Source organism: Punica granatum, chromosome 7 (genome assembly GCF_007655135.1).
Source record: "Punica granatum isolate Tunisia-2019 chromosome 7, ASM765513v2, whole genome shotgun sequence".
Taxonomy (NCBI): domain Eukaryota; kingdom Viridiplantae; phylum Streptophyta; class Magnoliopsida; order Myrtales; family Lythraceae; genus Punica; species Punica granatum.
This window is the reverse complement of record NC_045133.1, coordinates 636,982-659,646: the sequence shown is the minus strand read 5'-3', so window position 1 is coordinate 659,646 and position 22,665 is coordinate 636,982. Positions and strand designations below refer to the sequence as shown.

Sequence of the window (22,665 nt, the reverse complement as noted above, 5' to 3'; positions counted from 1 at the left end):
CGGCATAATCCATCCATTGGGCTCAACGGAGAATGGGCTAATTTCAAATTTGATCCCTGCGACTTTGATTTCAATCTCAATTTGGGTCAATCAGTTATGATTATCCCACCTTAACCCATGGTATTTAACCGACACGCCGACAATAAATGGAGAGATGACCATTCACCATTACCTCGTTGAGACCTCACTGCACGAAGATCGTTGTCATAAGTCTCAAATGTCTAGGATGAAATATATTTTCAGATTCCCATCTGGACATGAACACTTTTTTCTACATTATCGCATCCTTTATCAAGGCCCTTTTTAAAGTTCCGATAAGAACCGCATCGATAAAGATTCTCGATTACAATGGACCGACGAAAACGATTGGAGTGATTGTGAAACCAAGGAGGACGGGAAATTGAAAGAGACAAACGTTGAGGGAGCAAACTGTTATTAATGGACTTGGTGGGCTTCTTTGTCACATCAGTCCGCGTCACAACGGAGAAATTCAATCCGATCCAGTAAAGCTGGACAAAGATTAAAGCAGCTCTGGAACCATCTCCTCCCTCCACGTGTCCCTTCATCTCTCCTCAACCGCCATCGAAGTCCACCGTCCTTCCGAACCCTAGAAATTGCATTCGGACGGAAACCTCAAATTCCTGCTCTCCATTCCAACCCAAACCTGCTGCATCCATTCTGTCTCTGTCTTGCGAATTCTCGTTCGAATTCGAAGCTGCAGAAAATGCTCAGACTGGCCACGAAGAAGCTCCTCGGCGTCGCCTCGGCGGAGGCCCCGATTAGGCCGCTCCAGGTCCTGCCGCGGATGTACCACGAGAGGGTCGTGGACCACTACAACCACCCCAGGAACGTCGGGGCGTTCGATAAGAATGACCCCGACGTGGGCACGGGGCTCGTCGGTGCCCCCGCGTGTGGGGATGTGATGAAGCTGCAGATTAAGGTCGATGAGGAGACCGGGAAGATCGTCGACGCTTGTTTTAAGACCTTTGGGTGTGGTTCAGCTATTGCTTCGTCTTCAGTTGGTGCGTATCTCTATGAATTACGTCGGTTCCTGCTGGATTTCGATATGATCGTGACATCAGTTTTGGCTTTTTTCTTTTTGTTGTTGGGGAAATGCTTCTGGTTGGGGTCTAGGGTTGCTCTTTAGCTGAAAAACTCGAGCTTGATCAAGGCTAGGTGAAATTTGGCACGATATGTTTGTTTTCCAACAATCTTGGAGGTTGGCGTAGAGGATGGAGCAATAAATTTGAGTTTGTAGGTCTCCGAGGGCTTCAGGGTAGGATTAGGGTTCCTTTTTCGCTGAATAATTTCAGCTTGATCCTTGTATTGGAATTGTGAAGCTTGAATTTGGATTTCTGTGGTATTCGGCCCGGGGCTTGTTTAGACGGAGTCCCAAATTCAAGGTATATGGGTTAGATATGTAGAATTGTGATAGGCATTGCAGAAGTAGAGTTTTTATGACTTTTGTCTTTTAAGATTTTGGCATCGATTCTTGTTCTGTTGAGTTATTTGATTGGGAAGAGTTTTAGATAATTGTCAAAATAAATCAGTGTATAGCAATGGATTTGATGTTATAGTCGTTGAATATCCATATATATAATAAGTCCTGCATATGGATAGGCCCCTAAGTTCTTGTCATCTCGAGCCTTTACATGTTTATGTATTCAGGATACCGATCTTACTTGTGATTCCCCGGTTATTTCATAGGTGGTGTCCTAACACGTCTCTGTTTTTTTTTTTTTTTTTTGGATACAGCAACTGAATGGGTGAAGGGGAGGCAGATGGAGGAGGTCTTATCCATTAAGAACACGTAAGTCATATCCTTCTATTGTATTGCTGAGCATGCTAGTTTGGTTGCATTAGTTTTTCTTGATATCATATAATGCTTATCTTGTTTCTTGGAATGATATTATGGTTGTGGACTTATGGGGATCTTTTGCTCTTCATCTATATACTATGTATCAGGGAGATAGCAAAGCACCTTTCTCTTCCACCTGTTAAGTTGCACTGCAGCATGCTTGCTGAGGATGCTATAAAGGCCGCTGTCAAAGACTACGAAGCGAAACGCGCCAAAGGAAATGGGAACTCGGATGTCTTCATGAAGACAGCTCCTCTCGAGAAGGCAGCCGATGCTTGAGGCGCTTCTCAATAGATAATGAAGAAACAGTTTAGACGATGGACTCTCTGTTAAGATGTCGGAGTCGGGATTGTAAAAATAAAATCTTGCTGAAACTACCTCGTGGAAAAAGACCATATGCCATTAATGTATTATTATCAGAGGTTGGGATGGCATTTTTATCCGTGGTCTCTTTGCTGATAAACGGTGAACCAGCTTTTCTTTGGTTGAGAACGATGTGGAAATTAAATGCGCACTTCAACAAATCTTTTTATTTTAGAGCAAATGGATGCTAAGTACTTTGAATTTCATATGGTACTGGGTGCATGTTCAGTATTTTGTATACGTGTTTGCCCATCATTTAGTTAGTTTCGTGTGGCTATTACGGAAGCATTCCCATCAACTTACAGAAACCGCTTCGAGGGGTCTGAATAAGGCTATGATTAAGGTCATGGAGAATCATTAAATATTCTCTTAAAAGGGTCCACCCGTACGACATGCGAAAACTCCTCTTAAAAATGGGCCTCATCTTTCATGCTCTGTCTCGTTACTTTCAGTATAAGATCCATAGAGAGAGCCGGGAAAGGATAGGTTGTAGTGAATGTGGAGAAGCTGGCTTGACCAAATCCGGTAATGTATGGACGCTGCGTCGATGCAAAGATGTGTCCCCGAATATAAGATCAACTCACAGAACAATTTCTCTAAGCTGGAGCTGTCTTTAATTTAAAGGTCAGAAAAAGTTGAATACCCATAATTGATGGTACGGACTATATCCTGTTAAGTCTGTCGCTGCTGCGTAAATGCTGCAAACGGACTCTTTTACCCAGGGCGGAGATGTTATGTTGTTCACGAGTCTCGTCTCACGCAAAGGGGAAGCACGCTCCTCTCCCTCCTCTGGTAAGTAAAAAGGCCGCACCTTTTCGCCCAATTACGCTCTCTCTCCCCTCACTCACTCACTCACTCACTCACTCACTCCCAAACTGAGACAGAGAGAAACCCCAGAGCCTGTTCTCGCATCCTTAACTTTTCCTTATCTTGATCTGACATTTGATTGGTAAATGATAATCTCTCCTTTGCTCTGATCTCTGCTCATTCTCCTCCAAAAATCCCACCTTTTTCCTCGTCATTGCTTGTTCAGGTAATCTCATGATCTCCTCCCGGTTCTCTGTAAAAATCTTACTCCTTAACCAGTATTCATCATCAGATGCATGTGTATTTTTTGGATTGCTGATGCAAATTTCTTTTCTTCCTACAGACGGATGATTTTCATGTTAGATTCTGATTTTTGTCCTGTTTTCTTGTTTCTCTTGTTAAGCCATGGAGTCTGCGTGAAACTGCCGGGGGGACCGGTCGGGTAGGAGGGAGCTTCGATGTATGTTTGGGGTTTGTTGCATAGACGAAAATCTCTAGAGCTGTAAAGAATTAGAACACTGTTGCAGGGAACCTCGAGGAGGCTCCAAATCTCTCTGGGTTTTAGGGCTCTTGGGTCGATTTTGGTTGGTCGGTTCGCAGAGAAGCTCTGGGTTCTAGTTTAAATGGAGGACGTGCATTTACCGTGGAGGTGGTAGGGATGGAAGAAATGTTGGTGTGGGGGATGACAGTGCTGTAGATGCAAATAGAATGAAGGAAGCTTCGGGGAATCCCGAGTTTATTCTGGGAAATGCTGTAGCTGCTGGTCCTGAGGAGAGTGGGAACAGTAATCCACATAAGGAGGTTCGTGTTTCTGGAGACAACATATCCCTTTACGTGGAGTTTCGCAGTCCCAAGTGTAAAGTTGGTGAAGTTGGGAATCCCGAAGAAGCAGGGGATCGGGAGAACATGGGGGCGATTGGCACTGAAGGGTTTGAATTTTCTGCAGGGGATATTGTGTGGGTCAAGACCAAGACGAAGCTCTGGTGGCCCGGAAAGATTCGCAATCCATCAGATGTGTCTAAACATAGGGTAAAGACCGAGCCAGAAGGCTGCTTACTTGTTAGTTACATGGCAAATGGTCATGTCTCTTGGTATCACCCGTCTCAGTTGAAGCCCTTTTACGAGAATTTTGTGCACATGTCAAGACAGAATAAGTCGCGGGGCTTTGTTGCTGCTGTGGAGAGAGCAATGGATGAGTTTGGGATTTGTGTTCAGTCGAGACTCACTTCTTTGTTCTCTCTGCAAGCACAAGGACAAGCAAGTAGTACCAGTGTAAGATCTAATAAGGCCTCTACTGTAGGTGCTTATGGTGACATCTCCGCCACCCTCTTGGACTCGAGAAATCTCGTCTCACATCTCAAGAATCTTGCTTCGGCCATTTCCAAGCCTCGGGTGCTCGAGCCTGCGATCCTGAGGGGCTATATATCTGCTTTTTATTGTTCTCTCAGGCATCTCGACTTGTCTACGAATCTTCTTGGTCCAATGGCCAATGCTGAAGTAGCGGCTTCTGGTTTGGGAGTGGATCTATCAGTGAAATCAAAGAACCTATTGGTAAATAAGATTGAGAGTGACAAAGGCGTCCCAGATATCTGCAAGAGTGAAGTTGTGGTAGAAGAGCCTAAGAGGGAGTCAAAATCACATAAGAAAAAGAGGGCTGACAATTCTATCGTTAGAGATGGTGGCGGCAGCAAAGTTGAAGGTCTCGATGGGCCAATAACCCAGGATGAAGGGTCAGGCTCGGGCTCGACTGAAAAAGGTTCTGACTTGAGGCCAAGGAAGAAGAGCAAGTACTTGTCATATCCCTACATTAATTTGGAGGGTAAAGGATCAACTGTCCAAGTAGACAATGAAGCTGTGGGCTCCGGTCCTGTTGCCAAACCGAGCAGCATGTTCCAACAGAAGTGGTCGAAAATATTTAGCAAAATCTCGGTAGAGGAGTTTTCGAGCATTTCATCAAACGAATTTCTTCTAGGACTTCGTATCGCAGCATCAGGCTGCTTATATCCCATAGAGAGTGAGAAACTAGAGATGGTTGAAGGGTTCTTTTACAGATTCAGAAGATCATCGTTTCACAGTGACAGGTCCATCGATGAAATGTACAACAACAGTATGGTTGTGAAAGAGAAGCAGAATGAGCGAGCTGGTGAAGCAGAAGAGGCAAGGAAGAACGAAAATTCAGGGAAAAAGAATTCGGAGTCTCCACCGACTGCCACTGATGAAATTGGCAGAAAGGAGAAGTCGGAGGAAAATAATCCGGAGTCTCCACTGACTGCAAATGTGGAAAATGGCGAGAAGAAAGAGAAGCCCGGGGAAAAGAATTCGGCGTCTCCACCGACTGCAACCGAGGAAAATGGTGGGAATTCGGAGGTGAGAAAACCACCTTATATCCTGCCAGAGGAAGTGAATATTGGTATTGCGACCCCGTTGGACTTACCGACTAAAGATTCAAGTAATTTTCCCGATTTGAACGCTGGTGGAAACTCTGCTGTCCGATCAGATTTCAGTGGGACAAGTGTTTTGCCTGTCCTTGTCGGATTCACAGAAGGTGATCGTGCAAAAAAGAAGAGAAAGAGAATGAAGGACTTGGTTGAACCCGGGAAGGCTGTCGAGTCCCCTGGCGCAATACCCAACTTGAATGGGACTCAAATGTCTGCAAACTCATCGGGTAAAGACCCCCAGGGACCAAGCGTGTTTCCTGATGAAATAGACCTGAAGAAGAGAAGGAGACAAGCAAGAGGGACCCCTATTATCTTGACTTTCTCAGAGGGCAATCCCATGCCTCCGAAGGAAGTTCTGGAGGCTGAATTCTCCAAGTTTGGGACTCTGCAGAATATCGTAGCCCCTGTGGTGGAAGATCCAAACGTGGCCCGAGTCATTTTCGAGAGGAAATCAGCTGCTAATAAGGCACACCGGAGTTTGGAGAAGGGCAATCTGTTTGGTGGGGCCCTATTGAAATTCGAGCTACAAATCTCAGTCCCTTCAAAGGCCTTACAGAACCTGACTATGAAGACAGCTTCTTTCTCAAATGGGGTATCAACAAACCTTTGTCCTAAACCTCCAGGACCTGCAGCTCGAACTGTTGAGCCCCCAGTTCCTACCCTTACTCCAGTCCTCACCCCAGCTGCACCACTCGATCACATAAAGCAAAACTTGGAGATGATGACTTTGATGCTAAAGCAGTCAGGCGACGATCTTTCGCCCGAGACCAAAGCCAAGCTCGAGCTCGAGATTAAAGGGCTCTTGAGCAAGGTAAGTACTAGGGTCTGTTCTCCATCCTCTTGATTGTATTAGCTGTAGGGGCAAGTATTGTCTATAATTCTATCAGAACTAACAGGTCGTCTCCGAGGCCCGGGATAAAATTCGGGCCCAGTACTTTTCTAGTGGATGCTGCTGCTGATGTAACCCCATTTTGCTTCTTAGAGACGGTAATCTTTAGCTTAGATGGTGATATATCCTTTTGGATTATGAACCTAAATTTTTGTTTGAGTCGGGGTTTCAACTCCCGATCAACGAACTCGAGTTCGAGTTGGTTTTCAAGTGATTTTTGTGTCTTCAACCGAGTTAGCATATATCTATCTGCTGTGTCGTGTAATTCTCTTGCTGAGATAGTGGTGATGCCTTTGTAGGTAATCAGACTTTATTCCCAGGCCATTGTCTAAAATTCGCAATATATGTATATATATATAGGTAGTGATGGAATATATTCAGCTATTTCCAGTATAATTGATGACGATAAGAAATAAGCATCAACCTGAGATGTGAAGAGGAAGTTATTGACATTAAAGCCATAATACACTTCCTTAGGGACCAAGATATGTATGCTTTTACATACATATCTAGAGACCAAAGATACGGGATAAATGCTATCTGTAGATTAACACCCAAGCCGTAAGAAATTCGGTCTAAATAGATCGCCTCGGTTGGTGTTGATATCCAGCTCGGTACTTCCCATTTATAGGATTTAGAAACTCGCCCGAGACAACCATTTGGTTCGTAAATGGTAAACGTGATCGAATGCTGTAACGTTGTGCGTCTTGCCAAGAATTACGGAAGAATCTGCATTGAGATGTTGAGTATGGGATGGCAAATAAGTTGATATGTAATAGATGCAATGCATGTGAAATTATCGAGATAATAATTGATATATATACCGTATACGAGAATCTTTCTCGAACCAAAATTGATAAAATGAGATATAATAAAATAAAATAACTAAATTAGGTATTATTACATAAATAATTTTTTTTTTTAATTTCCCAACGTCGGTCCGGTTCCATACAGGGGGCACAACACAAGTTGCCCGCCGGAAAGGGAGAACGAAGGAGTATCCGGAATTCCGGGACACGTATGTCAATTTCACGAGGGTAATTTTGTCATTCCACCAGCCAGCCCCCAGCTTAAGGACGGTACGGCCCTCCTAAACCACCCCCTCGACCTCGAGTCTACCAGACTTTGTACTCAATTGCAATACAACTTTTCCTTCCCTGCTTCGGACGGCGGTTGCGATTCTTGCGAAGGTGAAAAATTGCTCACGTAGCCCTCAAGTTTTGGTCATTCGTTCAACTCGGTTCCTGCGCTTTTAGTTACCGCAGTCAAACCTTCTGTTTTTGATGACACTTTCAATCACACCCTTAATCGAAACCTCTATTTGCTCGCCGACACTTGGGCTGACGGTAATCTTGGCCATGGATCGGACTAGCTCAAACTTTTCTAGCAAGTAGCAACCATCATGGAGTGGATTTTACTTAGCATTTAAGAAACTTGTTAGAGAATGCTCGGATAAATTATTAAAGTCAGGGGACATATACAAGAAATATATTAAATAATAATCAAGCGACTAAAAAGAAAAAGTAATTAAAGAAAAGCATTATCGTTCTCACTCGAATCCTAGTATGATGTTATCCTTCCACTCTCCACCTCTTCCCGATTGTCCTATGCACGATAAACATCGGGTGTGAGCCCTAACATGTGTCACTACGCTACCGTGCTTAATCGTCTAGTCATGTAAAACCTGGAGCACGGCCCGCTTGTCTTGAGAGGGCACATACGAGAGAATGTGATAAGTATGGGGAGTCAAATAAAATAATTCAAAAGAAAGGGACCATTTTGCTAATTAAAAAGGCCAAAAATCCTTTCCTGAGGGTAGGGGATTGACTGTATTAAGGCCAAAAATCCTTTCCTGAGGGGTAGGGGGATGGACTGTATTAAGAAAACGACGGGCTGGGGGGGGGGGGGGGGGGGGGGGGGGGGGGGGGGGTGGTGCGGTGTGTGTTAAAAACAATTTGCGCCGTGGTCCCACCGCCATGAAAACCAAACCAACGTGTGCTCCTGCGTCTGTTGCTTAGCTGCAAGAAGAAGAAGAAGAAGAAGAAGGCGGTTCCGTTGGTTTACTTCCTTATTAATTCCATCCCACACCCTCCCCTTCTTCCCCAAGTAACCGAACAGATCTTCATCCCCCCACCCCACCCCACAACCTCTATCCATGAACTCCAAATGATCCCTCCCACCCCACCCCACCCCACAACCTATAAATTCTCAACCCCTTGTCACACCTCAATCTGTTTGTATTGAGCTTCGTCTGATCTGATCGATCGTCTGAGTATTCTTTGTTAACCCCCCATTCCTCAATAATGTATTGTCTTTGGTAGAGTCAGATTCCACCTCGGGATCCGGTCATATCCTCTGCTTTCTTCCAAAACTGCTACTTCTTGATTTTGGGTCTTCTGTTCCATTGGTTTCGATGATTCCGACGTGCAACCTCCCGGTTCCGATTGCATATTTTCATTCTAATCGTTAAATCTTTCCGGAATCCATTGTTTTTTCTTTCCCTCCTTTTTTTTTTGGGTCAAAATTTAATTGTCCTAACAACGCGGTTTTAAAAGTTCCGCCTTCTGGTCAAACATGGCCGACTCTGTTGAGCAATGTCGGTTGCTGCCAACTGCAGCGCTTGGAGCTAACGACCACTTCGCCCGAGCCTTCGATCTCAATCACGCGGTGAGTGACACCGAGGATGACGACTCCTTCACGGGCACGGGCACGGACACGGACACCTCCTCGGACGGCTCTGAGCCCACCTCCTCTGTTTCCGACTGTGAGAGCGGCGTCTCCGGTAACTCAACCTCTTACTCTTCAGCCGCTGCTGCTGGTTCTGCTGGATTCCCGTGCTTTGATGATGGAATGATTCGGCTCAGCTATGGGGACAAGGCCCACGACCTCATCAAAGGCCGGTTTGTATCGGGACTTGGCCAACTCAGGGAAAAAACCACCGTCGCCGCGATACACAGGAACTGCTACTCGAGCCCCACAGCCCAGGCCCGTGCCCAGGCATTCCAAATTTACCTGCAGGCCACTCAGAAGAAACGCGTCGGCGACGCGAATGTGAAGTATGCTTGGTACGCAGCCTCGAAGGAAGACATGGCAAAGATTATGTGTTTCGGGTTCGGGCATTGTGGGAACACCAGCAACGGTTTGTTCGGTTCGGGAATTTACCTATCTCCCGACAATCATCCTCTTGAAAGGTAAGAATGATCCCAATCCCGAGGTCATGCTCTCGTAGTTAAATGGCTCCGAGTGCTCCCTCCTAATTCGTGTTTCGGGCACTTGTTCGCAGCGTGAAGTTTGCGCCGTTAGATAAGGATGGCATGAGGCATCTTCTGCTGTGTCGGGTTATACTGGGGAAGTCCGAGCTCATTCATCCCGGGTCCGAACAGCACCATCCCAGCTCCGAGGAGTTTGACTCGGGCGTGGACAGCTTATCGTGCCCTAAGAAGTACATTGTTTGGAGCACCCACATGAACACCCATGTCTTGCCCGAGTACGTAGTCAGTTTCCGGATGCCGTGCTGCTTGAAAGGTATAGCAATGGACCTATTACTGCAGGCGTGCCAAGTATAATGAGTGTGTCGCACGAACCGATTGTTTTCCTGAATAATGGTTGCAGGTTTACTCGAAACGCAAAGTCCGTTGAGAAAGCCGACATCGCCGTGGATGCCATTTTCAATGCTGATTTCTGAGCTCTCGAAGATTCTTCCTGCGCCCACCATCGGGTCGATCTCCAAGTATCATAAAGACTACAAAGTGAGTTTGCTTTTCATCGTTGTGGTGCACAGACTATTGATTGTCCTGTTCAGTGTACGGTTAACATTTGCTTTATCTCTTGATTCAGGAGAAGAAGATTTCCAGGCAAGAGCTTATACGGAAAATGAGACAATTCACGGGCGACAAGTTGCTGATCGCAGTCATTAAGTCTTTCCGAAGTAACGTACTAGTTCTATCTGGCACTCCCCATGTTTTTTGGTTTCAGATGAGTATTATGTTGAGATCTGTATTCTTGGACCTCTACTATTACTCGGTTGCAGGTATCAGAGTTAGTGTGAGATCCATGAGTTTTCCTAGTAAAACGCAGTTTAAAACAGTTTATTCGAACATGAAATGCGAGATCTATATATATGGGCGAACAGATCGGAAGGACTCTCTTCTCTTCTTGTTTTTATTTTGACCGCGATCAATTAGGCGAGTTGAACTGAGATTTACTACATTTTCATCCTGCTTGTGCAGAAACTCAGGGCAGCAAGTGACTTTCCACGCAAGGAATGCTGAGACGGGGCCATGAATGGGGGTTCGAAGATGTGTAAATGAACATGTTTTTTTTTTATTGTTTTTTTTTTTGCTTTGGTTCCCATTGGCAAAGTTCGGATGACCAGGAGCGAGAAGTGCAGCCGGACGACGACGCGTCCTGACTCGGAAACAGACACTAACATTAGGTAACTCACGCAGGATGAAAACAGTATGGTTTTATGACAATCTTAGCCTTGTTGTTAAGCGTTCGGTTTCGGGTGCTTCTCCCTTTTTGGTGTATTTTCGCTTTTCTTGAAAGGGCTTCTCCTTGATGTTGCAGTTTCTTCAAGTCACGCAGTTGTAATGATACTTGCAGATAAAGGAATTGTTCCTTTTGGAAATTGGATATTTTTTTATCCTCGAAACTCTGTCCAGTGTATACGTTTTTTTTCCGAAAAAATAAAAAAAAAGTACCTTTATATAACGTAGAACTTTCATCAGCAAGAAAATAATGAAATACTATGGGCGGCTGAGATGTGTGTGTAGGCTGCGTGAATCTTTCTTTCTGAATTCTGCCGGCTCATCCTTTTTTTTTTTTTTTTTTTTGTCTGTGGGCTGCCTTCTCTGCTAATATTAATATTTGAAATTATTATTTTCCCCAATATAGAATTACCTTTCCGAGCAAGTAGATAAAAACTATTGGGGGTGGCCGACTCTTTTTTATTTTATTTTATCCCTTGAGCCGTCTTCCAATGGGGCAGAAGACCTCATAAGTCATAAAAGGCAGGGAATAGTTGTTCTTTAAAATATATATATATATATATATATTTTTTTGGGAGAGAAATAAGATTCGGGGGTCAAAATTTTCAATTTTTCCTTTTTCTTGGAGAGGAGGCAACGAGGTCCATAATAAACACGGGGGTATAGAAAGGAAAATTTGACTCATATGAAGGAAGCGGATCGGATTTTGCCGAGTATCTTTAGCGTCGGTCTGATCTTGGATTTTTTTTTCTCGCTGATAAATTATCTACTTGATTATGAGTATGGGAAGAAGAAAACTAATAATCAAATTGGCTTTGACATCTCGTAGCAACTTGTCTAAGTCCTAATTAGGCTAACCTCACCTTTTTTCTTCTTTTTCTTTTTTGTGGGGGGAAGGATACTTCTCGAAATTTGTTCCTCCCGTTTTAGTTTGGTGCTATAAATCTGGCATCCGCTTTGACATGTTAACTTCGCGAAAAATGCTATGCCTAATCCCAAATAAGATGAAATGAAATTTTAAGACCCGATTTCAATCGTGTTTGTTTATTTGCTTACCGATACATCGATTCAATTTTGTGGGCTCATTTGGTTGCTCCGTGACATGTTTTCTTGAACTTATTATGATCTTGTTTCGTTGGGCTGTTTTCAGTCTGCCCCATTAAGAAGTTGGGCTGAATGACAATTTATGTATCGGCCCACGGGATGGAGATGATTTCAGTTGGCCCATGGGACGTTCACACTTCCCTAATAGGCTTCAATTTTTTTTTTTTTCCTCCCTCCACCCTCGGCCCTAATTCGCTTCAAGTTCAAGTAGCAAAATTATCAGATGCTCTTAGAAGTAAAGAGATTCGATTGTAAAATCGATAGCATGTTCTCCCTCTTCCAGATTTCATATGTGTAAGCAAGCAAGTACTCTCTTAAGAGTTATTTCACGAAGTGTACTTTTATTTCCTTTCAAGAGTTGAAACCTTAAGCTACCAACCATATGAGTTTTGGAAGCTATGGAGAGAGGAGGCTAAGTTAATTAAGCATTTCGAAAGATGTTATAGTTTGATAGACAATGAGTGACTGTAGGTGCATTTGCGAAGGACCCAGACCCAACCATTAACACCAGAAGTGACGATCTTTTGTTTTAATATCAAGCATCGTGGAAAATCTTAAAAAATGTTAAGAGGTAAAAAATAAAGAAAATTTCACATCATAAAATTAACAAGAAAATTGTAAGCTTATGAGGTGATTGAACTCATTATTCTATCGGTTTAAGTTTTGGGGATCAAAATGGGTTCAAACTCCATATAGGCCAAATGAAAATTTTAAGAGGAGCCTTCGTGATTTTATGGTTGCTTGAGAAGCACGTGATCAGTTTGATATGTTAATTTATTTTTTAGGAAATAAAAGAAGGAAATTGGTTATAAGGTGAATATATATATATATATATATATAGTGAAAAAAGAATCAAGAAATAGAAGAAAGGAAGAGATTGGGGGAGGGAGAGAGGGAAGGTGGGAAAGAGGGCCAAATGGCAGTAATATGCACCACTGAATGCTGGGCCCAATATCCTCTCCACCCAATAGCATTCCTCCTTTCCATATCTTCTCCAATTCCCCCCAACCCCCTTCCCCCCTTTCCCCCCCCCCTTTTTTTTTATAATTATCACATTAAAATTATTAATATCATTGCTATTATTATTGTTTATTGTTTTACCATTACTATATGCCCACGCAAAATATGCTCAGTCTCAACTCCTATGATCTAAATTCAATCAGGTTAATTCTTAAAAAAATGGAATCTACATAGACTAATCCGAAAGCATAACATCATAATCTATCGAAGGACGACCATCTGATAAGAAATAATTTAGGAGCCCGATCCACCGTAAATCCTTAAGTTAATATCTCATTTTGTGGTCTTGTCTGACTTTTACTCTTCCACAATTTATATTATTATTATTATTATTATTATTGAAGATTATATGGTAAAGAAGAAAAAAAAGAAGAAGAAGAAGTTGGGAGCAGAAAATCAAAAGAAATAATAATATCAATATATATATATATATATATATATTTTGCTGAGTATAATAACAATAATAATAATATTTCTAAATTCACCCACTGAAACAGAGCAGTTGGTTGGGGGGGCTAACCGCCTTTGCTTGCTCAGTCCACAGCCACATCGTTCATATCGCCCTCCTCCTCCCCTTTTACCCAAATCCAATCTGTGATCGGCGTTTCTCCGTCCGTCTCTCGTTTCCCTGATTCATCTGTGGGCTGGAGCTTCTTGCTATTGTCATTGCCCCTTGGCGGGAATTGGCATAAGCCGTATGATGGCTACAGCAGCTGTCATTGGCCTTGCTGCAGGGACCGGGAAGAGGATCTTGAGCTCCTCTTCCTCTTCCTCCTCCTCCTCTTCTTCTTCATATTACTCCCATCCTGATTTCGGGGACAAGCTTCTGCTTGGGACGACAGACCGCGGTTCTTCCACTCACTACCACGCCACTTCCATCAAGAGCAGCAGTGACTGTTATGGCATGGCCGTTGCGAAGCGGTCCTCGTCATCGTCTGGCAGGCTCTCCCAGGCCCAGCCGCCTCCACCCGTCAAGGCGTTTAAGGAGCGGCACCCTCCTCCTCCATCATCGTCATCGTCCCCCACAGCTGCTGCTTCTGCCGTGGCCACCTTCCACCACGGCATCCACATCCATGACCTGGAAGAGCAGACCTCCGACTTCGAGTACTCGCTCGACGCCTTGCTGCTGCTCCAGAAGTCTATGCTGGAGTCCCAGTGGAATCTCTGCTTCGAGGGCAATCCAACCAAGCCCAATTCGACGAAGAAGGTGCCAGTGACTTGCTCCGGGATATCCGCTCGGCAAAGAAGAATAAGCACCCGGAGGAGAAAGATGCTGGGGAAACAACCTCATCCCGTGTCATATGGTCCAAGCATTCCCAAGCAGCTCAGATCAGCAATCAGTCCAGAATTGCTGCGGAACCGATTGAAGGGCTATGTGAAGGGAGTCGTCAGCGATGAGTTGCTGACTCACAGCGAAGTCGTGCACCTCTCCAGCAAGATCAAAACCGGGCTTTCCCTCGAGGAGCACAAAGCCAGGTAATCCCAATTCCCTCCCGAAGATTAATTATGCTTCGTGGCATCTTTTTTCGGTGATTAAAGATGCCGAAGCCTAGTGCGTTGTGGCATTTCGTTCGCTGTTCTTAGGTAGAAGAAGGCACAGCTTTTTTCCTGGATAATCAAAGACAATCGGCATTAGCCAGCATCATGGCCGTCTAGATATCTCATTGGAAATTCGTAGGAACCCGAACAGAGACATCAAGCATTGTATATATATATATATATATAGTTTTTAACTATCATATGTGAATTCGACTGATTACTATGTTTCGAAGCTCCAGACTGAAGGAAAGATTGGGATGTGAGCCTTCTGATGAACAACTAGCGACTTCCTTGAGGATATCTCGCACCAGGTTGCAGGCGAAATTGGTCGAGTGTACTCTGGCGAGAGAGAAGCTCGCTATGAGCAACGTCCGACTAGTCATGTCCATTGCCCAAAGATATGATAACATGGGTGCTGAAATGTCCGACCTTGTTCAGGTTCTTAATTAGTCTTCTAGTCACTCAGAAACTGTTCCTTGACCTGTACCTAGTTCCAAGCTTCATTTCATTTCTGTACAACTCAATGTTTTTCTTTGCAGGGTGGTTTAATTGGACTTCTGCGTGGCATCGAGAAATTCGACTCATCTAAGGGATTCAAAATTTCAACTTATGTCTACTGGTGGATACGCCAGGTAATGTTCCTATTTCTCCTTCACATATTGGCATGAAATCAGAAATTTATATCCGATAGCTGGGCCAGTAACCTTCATGATATCATTGCCTTGTGATTGTTGACATCTTTTCACTGCTACGTCGTCTGGCATGGAAGCAGCTGCTTCCGTGATGCCTTGGCTTTAGGCAACCCATGATCTTACTAGAAAAGTTCATATTGTCAATTAAAGGTCTATTACATTGAACGTAGCCTTAGACAAACTACTGCTATGGATCTCTGGTTACAAAGAGCAGCAATTATCGTTGCTTGTTTCAGAAGTCTGCCATATTTGAATGTATCATATCTGCGTTGTAATAGTACATCTAGAAAGGTGTATGCTGACGCTCGTGGATTTTTGGCCTTACCATTTGGTTAGAGCACACATTCTGACATGTTTATTTCATGCCCAGGGTGTTTCAAGGGCACTAGTCGAGAATTCCAGAACCTTGAGATTGCCTGCTCATCTGCATGAAAGATTAGGACTCATTCGCAATGCAAAGGTTAGACTGGAAGAAAAAGGAATTACCCCATCCGTCGATGTAAGTTCACCTTAAACTAATCCTACGTTCAGATATCATTGCTCGAAGTTGTGTTCAAAGAACTGGCGCTCATAGTTGAATCTTAGCATCCTTTTCAGTTCCGTCTGCATTGAATTTCTTCCTCTTCTATCTTGTAGGCTTTTGCCTCCTAACATTTTACTCTTTCCTTCCCTCAGAGAATTGCAGAGAGCCTGAACATGTCGGAGAAGAAAGTCAGGAATGCTACTGAGGTAACAGATTTGAGAGCAACAATTACTTTATTTTCACTTCTTATTGACTACAACCTGTTAACCAGTATACTGTTGCTTCTTGTAGGCAGTGGGGAAGGTGTTTTCTCTAGACCGAGATGCGTTCCCCTCCTTGAATGGTCTTCCTGGAGAAACTCACCATAGTGTAAGTGAAATTGCAGCTACTCAGCTTTTCAGAGGATTATCGAGTTTGCCACATTGCCACCATGCTGATGTGGTTGTTTCCATTTTCTTCACATCTTTTCAGTACATTGCAGATAATCATGTTGAGAACAACCCATGGCATGGCGTGGATGAATGGGCACTCAAGGTAAGTTTGTCAGGAAAGGAATAAACTTGCACATTAGTTGTGTCATAAAGATGAGTCAAAAGGGGCAATATCAGCATATTTGAAATATCAGAATCTCTGTTCACTAGAACTTCTCGATAGAGTGATTGTGAAGAGGGTTCACAGTATGATATGGGCTAATCTAGCTATCAGATAAGTTTACCGAATGCTAGGTGCCAAATTGTGATCTTTTCCAATCAAACTAGTTCTTTTAGCAGTCGAGCTGTGTTGTTCTGCCAATTGATATCAGTGCATCAACATATGCAGGATGAAGTAAACAAACTCATCCACATGTCACTTGGCGAGCGTGAGAGAGAGATAATTCGCCTTTACTACGGCCTGGATAACGAGTGTCTTACATGGGAGGATATAAGCAAACGGTAAGTGCCTAACTCATTATTCTTTCAGCATAATACTCTTAGCTAGCCGTTTCGTTGTTTTGATCTCTCTTCCCTTGAGTGTTCGTTCATATCACAATAAATTATGAAACGCCTCTGTATTACATGGTTCCTTGTATCAAACGCCTGTACAAGGCTAGAAGCTGGTCGAAAGTATTGAAGAGTTGCTCTCCTTCTATGTTTGCTGAATCGTTTTTCTTTAATGCACACTTGACGGGGGAAGACTGATGAATTGGTTATATCCCGCCCATTTACATGCACGCTGGTCCATATGCTTGACTAGTTTATGTGCTGGTGTGCTGCTTTTCATCCTTGGTTTTTTTGCCTTCCACTTCAGCATAGGACTATCCAGAGAAAGGGTCAGGCAGGTGGGACTCGTCGCGCTGGAGAAACTAAAACATGTTGCGAGGAAGAGAAAGATGGAGGCGATGCTCGTGAAACATTAACCCATTTGGTTCTCTGCAGTCTCTTCTTCGTTCTTCCCACTTCTTTTTAGATTGGATTGTGTATATATACTACCAAGAGGGAAACAAAAGGCAGAGTCTGTCCATTTTATTCGATCAATCTATCTATCGAATCGGGAAAATATAGATCGAGGCTCTCTCCAGCTTAGCTGACAGTTGATGGTGAGCTAAGTTGGAAGACTGGTGAGATTGTTGTATGATTTATCAGTTAAATGCAGAAAGATTAATACTATACGAAATACATATCAAGTGTATTACTAGAGTAGATGTTCTTCCCTTCTATACTATACATCATGTAAGTGCTTTCAGTAGGCCCATGGGAGGCTCATACTTCAAGAACTAGAGGCTTTGAATTCAATTTACAAAAGCTATCAAAATAGGCCAAACTGGTCCGTTTTATAATGGATAGAATTCTCTCTCCCACGCTCTTTGTAAAGGGACGTTGAGGCAACTTTTGAAGCCACGGAGGAGGGAGGACGGGTCGATTACGCATTTCAATCAAACTACTAAAGGAATGCGACCACAATGTATAGCTGATGGAACTGAACTCGAAGGAAACATCACAGATGAAGTGACAACCCTTTTGTTCTAGAAAGATTAATTGGACTTTAGAGGCGCTGTTGAGGATTGGCTCTAACCAATCAATGCACAATTATCTCTTCTTGATTAAGGATCGAAGGAAAAGAAAGAAGCCATAAAAATCATTTTCAAAAGAAACATGTTTTTTAAATTTTTATTGTCTCGAGAAAAATAAAAAAGAGACCATCTTTAAATAGCTTTGCCTCATCATCATCTTCTTGATTGCACTCAAATGATTCCTTGCTTTCTCTTAAAGCCTATAATAACTAGGGGAAAAAAAATCTTGCAGGTGGATCAAGACATTCGAACAAGTGAGTGGCCAAGTTTGTACCATGTGGAATTCAAAATAGACATTCAATTTTTACGGTAGCAGTTCGATTCATATAAAATTGAATTCGGTAAGATTTATGAAATATATGTGGATAAATTTAATTAATCTATCACACCAGCATGGAAGAGTATAATCGCCCTTGAACTTGGCTTGGAACCTAAGGAAAAAAACAAAAATAATAATTATATGTGCATGAAAAGGAGAAAAAGGGAAAAAAAAAAAAAAGAGATGACAAATGATTGAAAGATACATCTCTAGTTTGTTCTCTTCTCGCTAATAAACTCTTCTTTTTTTGTGTAAAATTAAAATGAGAAAACTTGGCAGTGAGGAAATGCTGCCAATGATGGAACCATTAGTAATATATTCGTTTGATATATGAGGCACGATAATCATTTCTTAATTTTAAAACTAAACCTAGTTATTAATATATTCGTTTGATATATTATATGTTGGGAAGGGATGTACTCAACCAAACAATAACGCAGCGATTAATCTTCCTCCCCTTCTAGTGTAATCGAGATAGGAACTAATCAAATCAACCAACAAGCAGTAAAGTAAAAGAACACCAATAATTTTACGTGGAAAACCCCGATGTGGGGAAAAACCACGGGACCAACTCCGAATCAACGATCCACTATGAATGAAGGTTATACAATGTCTTTCATCAAGGGTAAACCCTTGGATCACCAAACTCAAGAGAAACACTCTCTTGGATCACCCAAATACTAAATTCGTCACCCACACCGGGTGGTTCACAAAATCAGCTGAAACAGCACCTACAGAGCTCGAATAGAAATTCTGACCGTTCAGAAGTTAGCCCCACGTGTTGTGAAGCTGCTGTCAAAATTTCGTCCCAATCGGAGTTCGTTTGATGTCCCGATCGAGGTTTGATCTCCAGCTGCGCGCTGCCCCTGTTTATCCGATTTTGCTCTGTTCTTTTGTTGCTGCTTCTGCTGATCTGCTGCTTCTGTCTGCTGCTGCCGCACACCACTGATCTGCAGCTGTTCTGCTGCTATTTATTCCTCAGCTAGTTTGCTGAAATATTAACCCTAACAAAAATGGGTTCTTGGGCCTATTAAAGCCCGATAAAAGCCCAATACAATTTGCAGGAGTTCATCTCCTCAGCTAGTTGGGCTCAAATTGTATTGAGCTTTTATCGGGCTTTAATAGGCCCAAGAACCCATTTTTGTTAGGGTTAATATTTCAGCAAACTAGCTGAGGAATAAATAGCAGCAGAACAGCTGCAGATCAGTGGTGTGCGGCAGCAGCAGACAGAAGCAGCAGATCAGCAGAAGCAGCAACAAAAGAACAGAGCAAAATCGGATAAACAGGGGCAGCGCGCAGCTGGAGATCAAACCTTTATCGGGACATCAAACGAACTCCGATTGGGACGAAATTTTGACAGCAGCTTCACAACACGTGGGGCTAACTTCTGAACGGTCAGAATTTCTATTCGAGCTCTGTAGGTGCTGTTTCAGCTGATTTTGTGAACCACCCGGTGTGGGTGACGAATTTAGTATTTGGGTGATCCAAGAGAGTGTTTCTCTTGAGTTTGGTGATCCAAGGGTTTACCCTTGATGAAAGACATTGTATAACCTTCATTCATAGTGGATTGTTGATTCGGAATTGGTCCCGTGGTTTTTCCCCACATCGGGGTTTTCCACGTAAAATTATTGGTGTTCTTTTACTTTACTGCTTGTTGGTTGATTTGATTAGTTCCTATCTCGATTACACTAGAAGGGGAGGAAGATTAATCGCTGCGTTATTGTTTGGTTGAGTACATCCCTTCCTAACAAGTGGTATCAAAGCCCAAGGTAATGATCCTGGGGAAGTGCACACGCTATGCGTGGAAACCCACACCACGCCAAGGCCCGAGTGTGGAACTCGTGGCTAGTGATGGGCCTAACAATTGGTATCCGAGTCCGGAAGTGGAAGCCCGGCTCGAAGTCCTCCATATAGTCGAGAAGGGGGGAATTGTTGGGCCGGTTTCTCTCCTATATGGAGAATGGTGAGTGCGGGTGTTGGAAGTAATCCCACATGGAAAAGTTGAGAGGAAATCCATAGGTTTATAAGAGATAATGGTCTAGTAACCCATTGGCTTAAGCTTTTAGGTTGCGGATGGGCCCAAGTCCAAAGTAGACCTGTGGATTTTTCCTAACATTATATTTATATTTAATAATTTGATTGATAATAACGTCATAACAGCGCCAAATCTAAATTTTTATCTCTTTATGTCCTTGACTTATATATACGAACTTTCTCTAACGCACGAAACCGAAAAAGAATACAACAAAAAGTTGCATTAAGGCACCTAATCCACATGCTTATGCCTTTGGGCGGCTGTTTGCTCACTAACTAATTCAAATTATCCTTCATCTGTATGAATTAATTGGACGAAGATATTATATGGCGACTGAAATTGCTCGATATATTATTCTCCTCGCGATTCAGTCAAGAAAATGAGGATTAGCTAGGACTCTAAAAAACCTTAATTAAGCTAAGGTATGGTGTTGGAGATGTCTTATTCACAGGAGCCAGGGTCCCAGACTCTTGATGAAATTTTCCGATCGAATTAAAAGGGGCAATTTTTTGTGCATCTCCATCAACATCACACAACTTGCAAGTTGCAACATCCTCCATCAATCTTTTTGTATACTCTTCAAACTCTCTAATTGATTCTCTTCTAGAAATTATTTGATTGTAGTTGGTGACAGCAAATCTCCTTCTAGCTAGCAGCAGCAGCTATATCCAATATATAGCAATAGCAACCTAGCTAATAATCCCAGTTATATGTTTGTATATACATATATATATATATGTGGGTGTGTGTGTATATGTACGTATAGATAGATGTGCACTAGTATTTTCATAGATATATGCTTGTTATTTGGGTGAATGGGAAACATGTGAAAATCGTCGATGGGTTTAGTACAGCTGCACTCGGATTTCACTCTTATGGGGTCAATATCCCCATAAATACGTTAAAAAGAATTGACATAAGGAGTTGTGATTTGACAATGTTGATTAAAACATGGTAAACTTGGGTATACTAACATAATCCAACTCAATGGTTATGAATGTGACCAATCATCATCCAGAAAAAAGAGATGAAAAAGGAATAAAAAGAAAAAAAAAATCAGTTCCTATTGATAAGGTTTAACTTATTCTTAGGAGATATAAAGTACCATTCGGGAAAAAGTTTAGACCACTCGAGTTTATAGGTATCAATCCAAATTCCATTCATAATCAAATCCAAACCCTTTCTTCGGGCCACCTTCCGACTGAGCCCTTTTCTGGAAGAGATCGTAGCTATCGATAGATGTACATCATACGTTTGGAACACGCACTGGCATATATCTAGACATATGCAGATGATAGAAGGTTTTGTCTCGACTCGAGAGGCTTTCTAGATCGATAATGAACGCATCCTTTGTACCACTATCTATATCGCGGGTCGCTTTCATCAGATTTATGTGGCAAGATGGGATTGAAGAGGGAATTGGATTTGCTCCACAAGAATGCAATCTGTGAATAGCAACACATCATCATAGTGAAAAAGCAATTCACAAGAAATTAGAAAGAATTAATGCTAAAAAGGGATACTAATTGTGAGAACAATGAATGAATGAAATAGAGTGGTCTGTGATCGGTTGGTAAGTATTTCCATATTTTTTTGTGGCGGCGGCTACCAGAAAGTTCATATGCAGGTGGAGAATCATTAAACATTATCGCGAGATCTATCGTTATTTACTTGCATATCGAGTTTCTTTGGCTATTAGGTTAAAGAAAAACCCGTAATTCGAAAACCGAATTTTGAATTAAGTTCTTACATATTATCGTAAATCGAGTGCTAGATTTATAACTCAATCCAACGACAAACAATATATAATTGCAAATGTGTATAGTTCATATTGTTAAGGACGAAGGCCCGCAAATTAAAACATTAACATCACAATCGAGGAACAATCTCGGCTGCAATGGCAAGGACCATATTGATTTGTTCTTTTCTCTTTTTGTTCTAGAACTTCTTCTTATCTCTACACCATATATATTAAGTTCGATACTTCATTAATTATAATTATTATTTTTAGTGAGATATCATAAATATCATCACTTATTGACTGAGAATAATTTATAATTATACATCAATCGAAACCGGTTCATGAGATGCTTCTAATGGCTATGAACCTCGCACATGTTAATTGCCACTTTGCAGTTTTATTGTTATTACTAGTTATTGACCACATGCGTTGCACAAATTATGTGAAGAAAATTTTATTATGAGAAATTAAATATTAAGACAATAATTGATATCGAATTATAATTTATATTAATATATAGAAAAATTATTTTTATATTGTATAAACTTTAATACGTTAAATTTCAAACTTACGCTAGATAATGTAATTCAAGAGCTTATAAGCAAGTATTTCATGTAAAATATGTCATAGAGTATAATCCCAATTATCAATTTAATCTGTAAGAAAATTAGAGTCCTAAATATTCAAAATTCCTCGATTTAGTTAATGAAATAATGATAATCATAAAATCTATAAAATTTTAAAGTTAAGTATACACTATTGTCTTATACTCGCTCATATTTCATATATTAAGTTTT

The 22,665-nt window shown here is 42.1% G+C and overlaps 4 protein-coding genes across 7 annotated transcripts; all 4 read left to right on the top strand.

Moving 5' to 3' along the window:
* Positions 1-538: 538 nt before the first annotated feature.
* Positions 539-2,427, top strand: LOC116215379 (iron-sulfur cluster assembly protein 1-like). The gene is made up of 3 exons (XM_031551070.1): positions 539-1,022; positions 1,756-1,810; positions 1,966-2,427. The coding sequence occupies exons 1-3, from the start codon at positions 725-727 to the stop codon at positions 2,135-2,137; spliced, it is 525 nt and encodes a 174-aa protein (XP_031406930.1). The 5' UTR covers positions 539-724; the 3' UTR covers positions 2,138-2,427.
* Positions 2,428-2,862: 435 nt separating this feature from the next.
* Positions 2,863-6,636, top strand: LOC116214712 (serine/threonine-protein kinase ATM). Of its 2 annotated transcripts, none has more exons than XM_031550140.1 (2): positions 2,863-3,013; positions 3,432-6,636. In XM_031550140.1, exon 2 carries the CDS (start codon positions 3,737-3,739, stop codon positions 6,308-6,310), a length of 2,574 nt encoding a protein of 857 aa, XP_031406000.1. In that variant the 5' UTR covers positions 2,863-3,013; positions 3,432-3,736; the 3' UTR covers positions 6,311-6,636. The 2 variants fall into 2 exon arrangements, with proteins under 2 accessions (XP_031406000.1, XP_031405999.1); XM_031550139.1 differs by having other exon boundaries at positions 2,910-3,254.
* A 1,722-nt stretch (positions 6,637-8,358) lies between these two features.
* On the top strand, positions 8,359-11,009 carry LOC116212656 (probable inactive poly [ADP-ribose] polymerase SRO5). Of its 2 annotated transcripts, none has more exons than XM_031547296.1 (5): positions 8,359-9,546; positions 9,639-9,880; positions 9,968-10,104; positions 10,193-10,283; positions 10,585-11,009. In XM_031547296.1, the coding sequence occupies exons 1-5, from the start codon at positions 8,930-8,932 to the stop codon at positions 10,602-10,604; spliced, it is 1,107 nt and encodes a 368-aa protein (XP_031403156.1). In that variant the 5' UTR covers positions 8,359-8,929; the 3' UTR covers positions 10,605-11,009. The 2 variants fall into 2 exon arrangements, with proteins under 2 accessions (XP_031403156.1, XP_031403155.1); XM_031547295.1 differs by having other exon boundaries at positions 8,360-9,546; positions 10,193-10,288.
* A 2,432-nt stretch (positions 11,010-13,441) lies between these two features.
* On the top strand, positions 13,442-17,400 carry LOC116215094 (RNA polymerase sigma factor sigA). 2 transcript variants are annotated; one of them, XR_004158404.1, is made up of 9 exons: positions 13,442-14,445; positions 14,748-14,946; positions 15,048-15,140; positions 15,571-15,699; positions 15,876-15,929; positions 16,015-16,092; positions 16,205-16,257; positions 16,543-16,655; positions 17,011-17,400. XR_004158404.1 is itself a non-coding variant. In XM_031550668.1 (9 exons), the coding sequence occupies exons 1-9, from the start codon at positions 13,667-13,669 to the stop codon at positions 17,117-17,119; spliced, it is 1,617 nt and encodes a 538-aa protein (XP_031406528.1). In that variant the 5' UTR covers positions 13,445-13,666; the 3' UTR covers positions 17,120-17,400. The 2 variants fall into 2 exon arrangements, 1 of the variants encoding a protein (XP_031406528.1); XM_031550668.1 differs by having other exon boundaries at positions 13,445-14,445; positions 16,195-16,257.
* Positions 17,401-22,665: the final 5,265 nt, after the last annotated feature.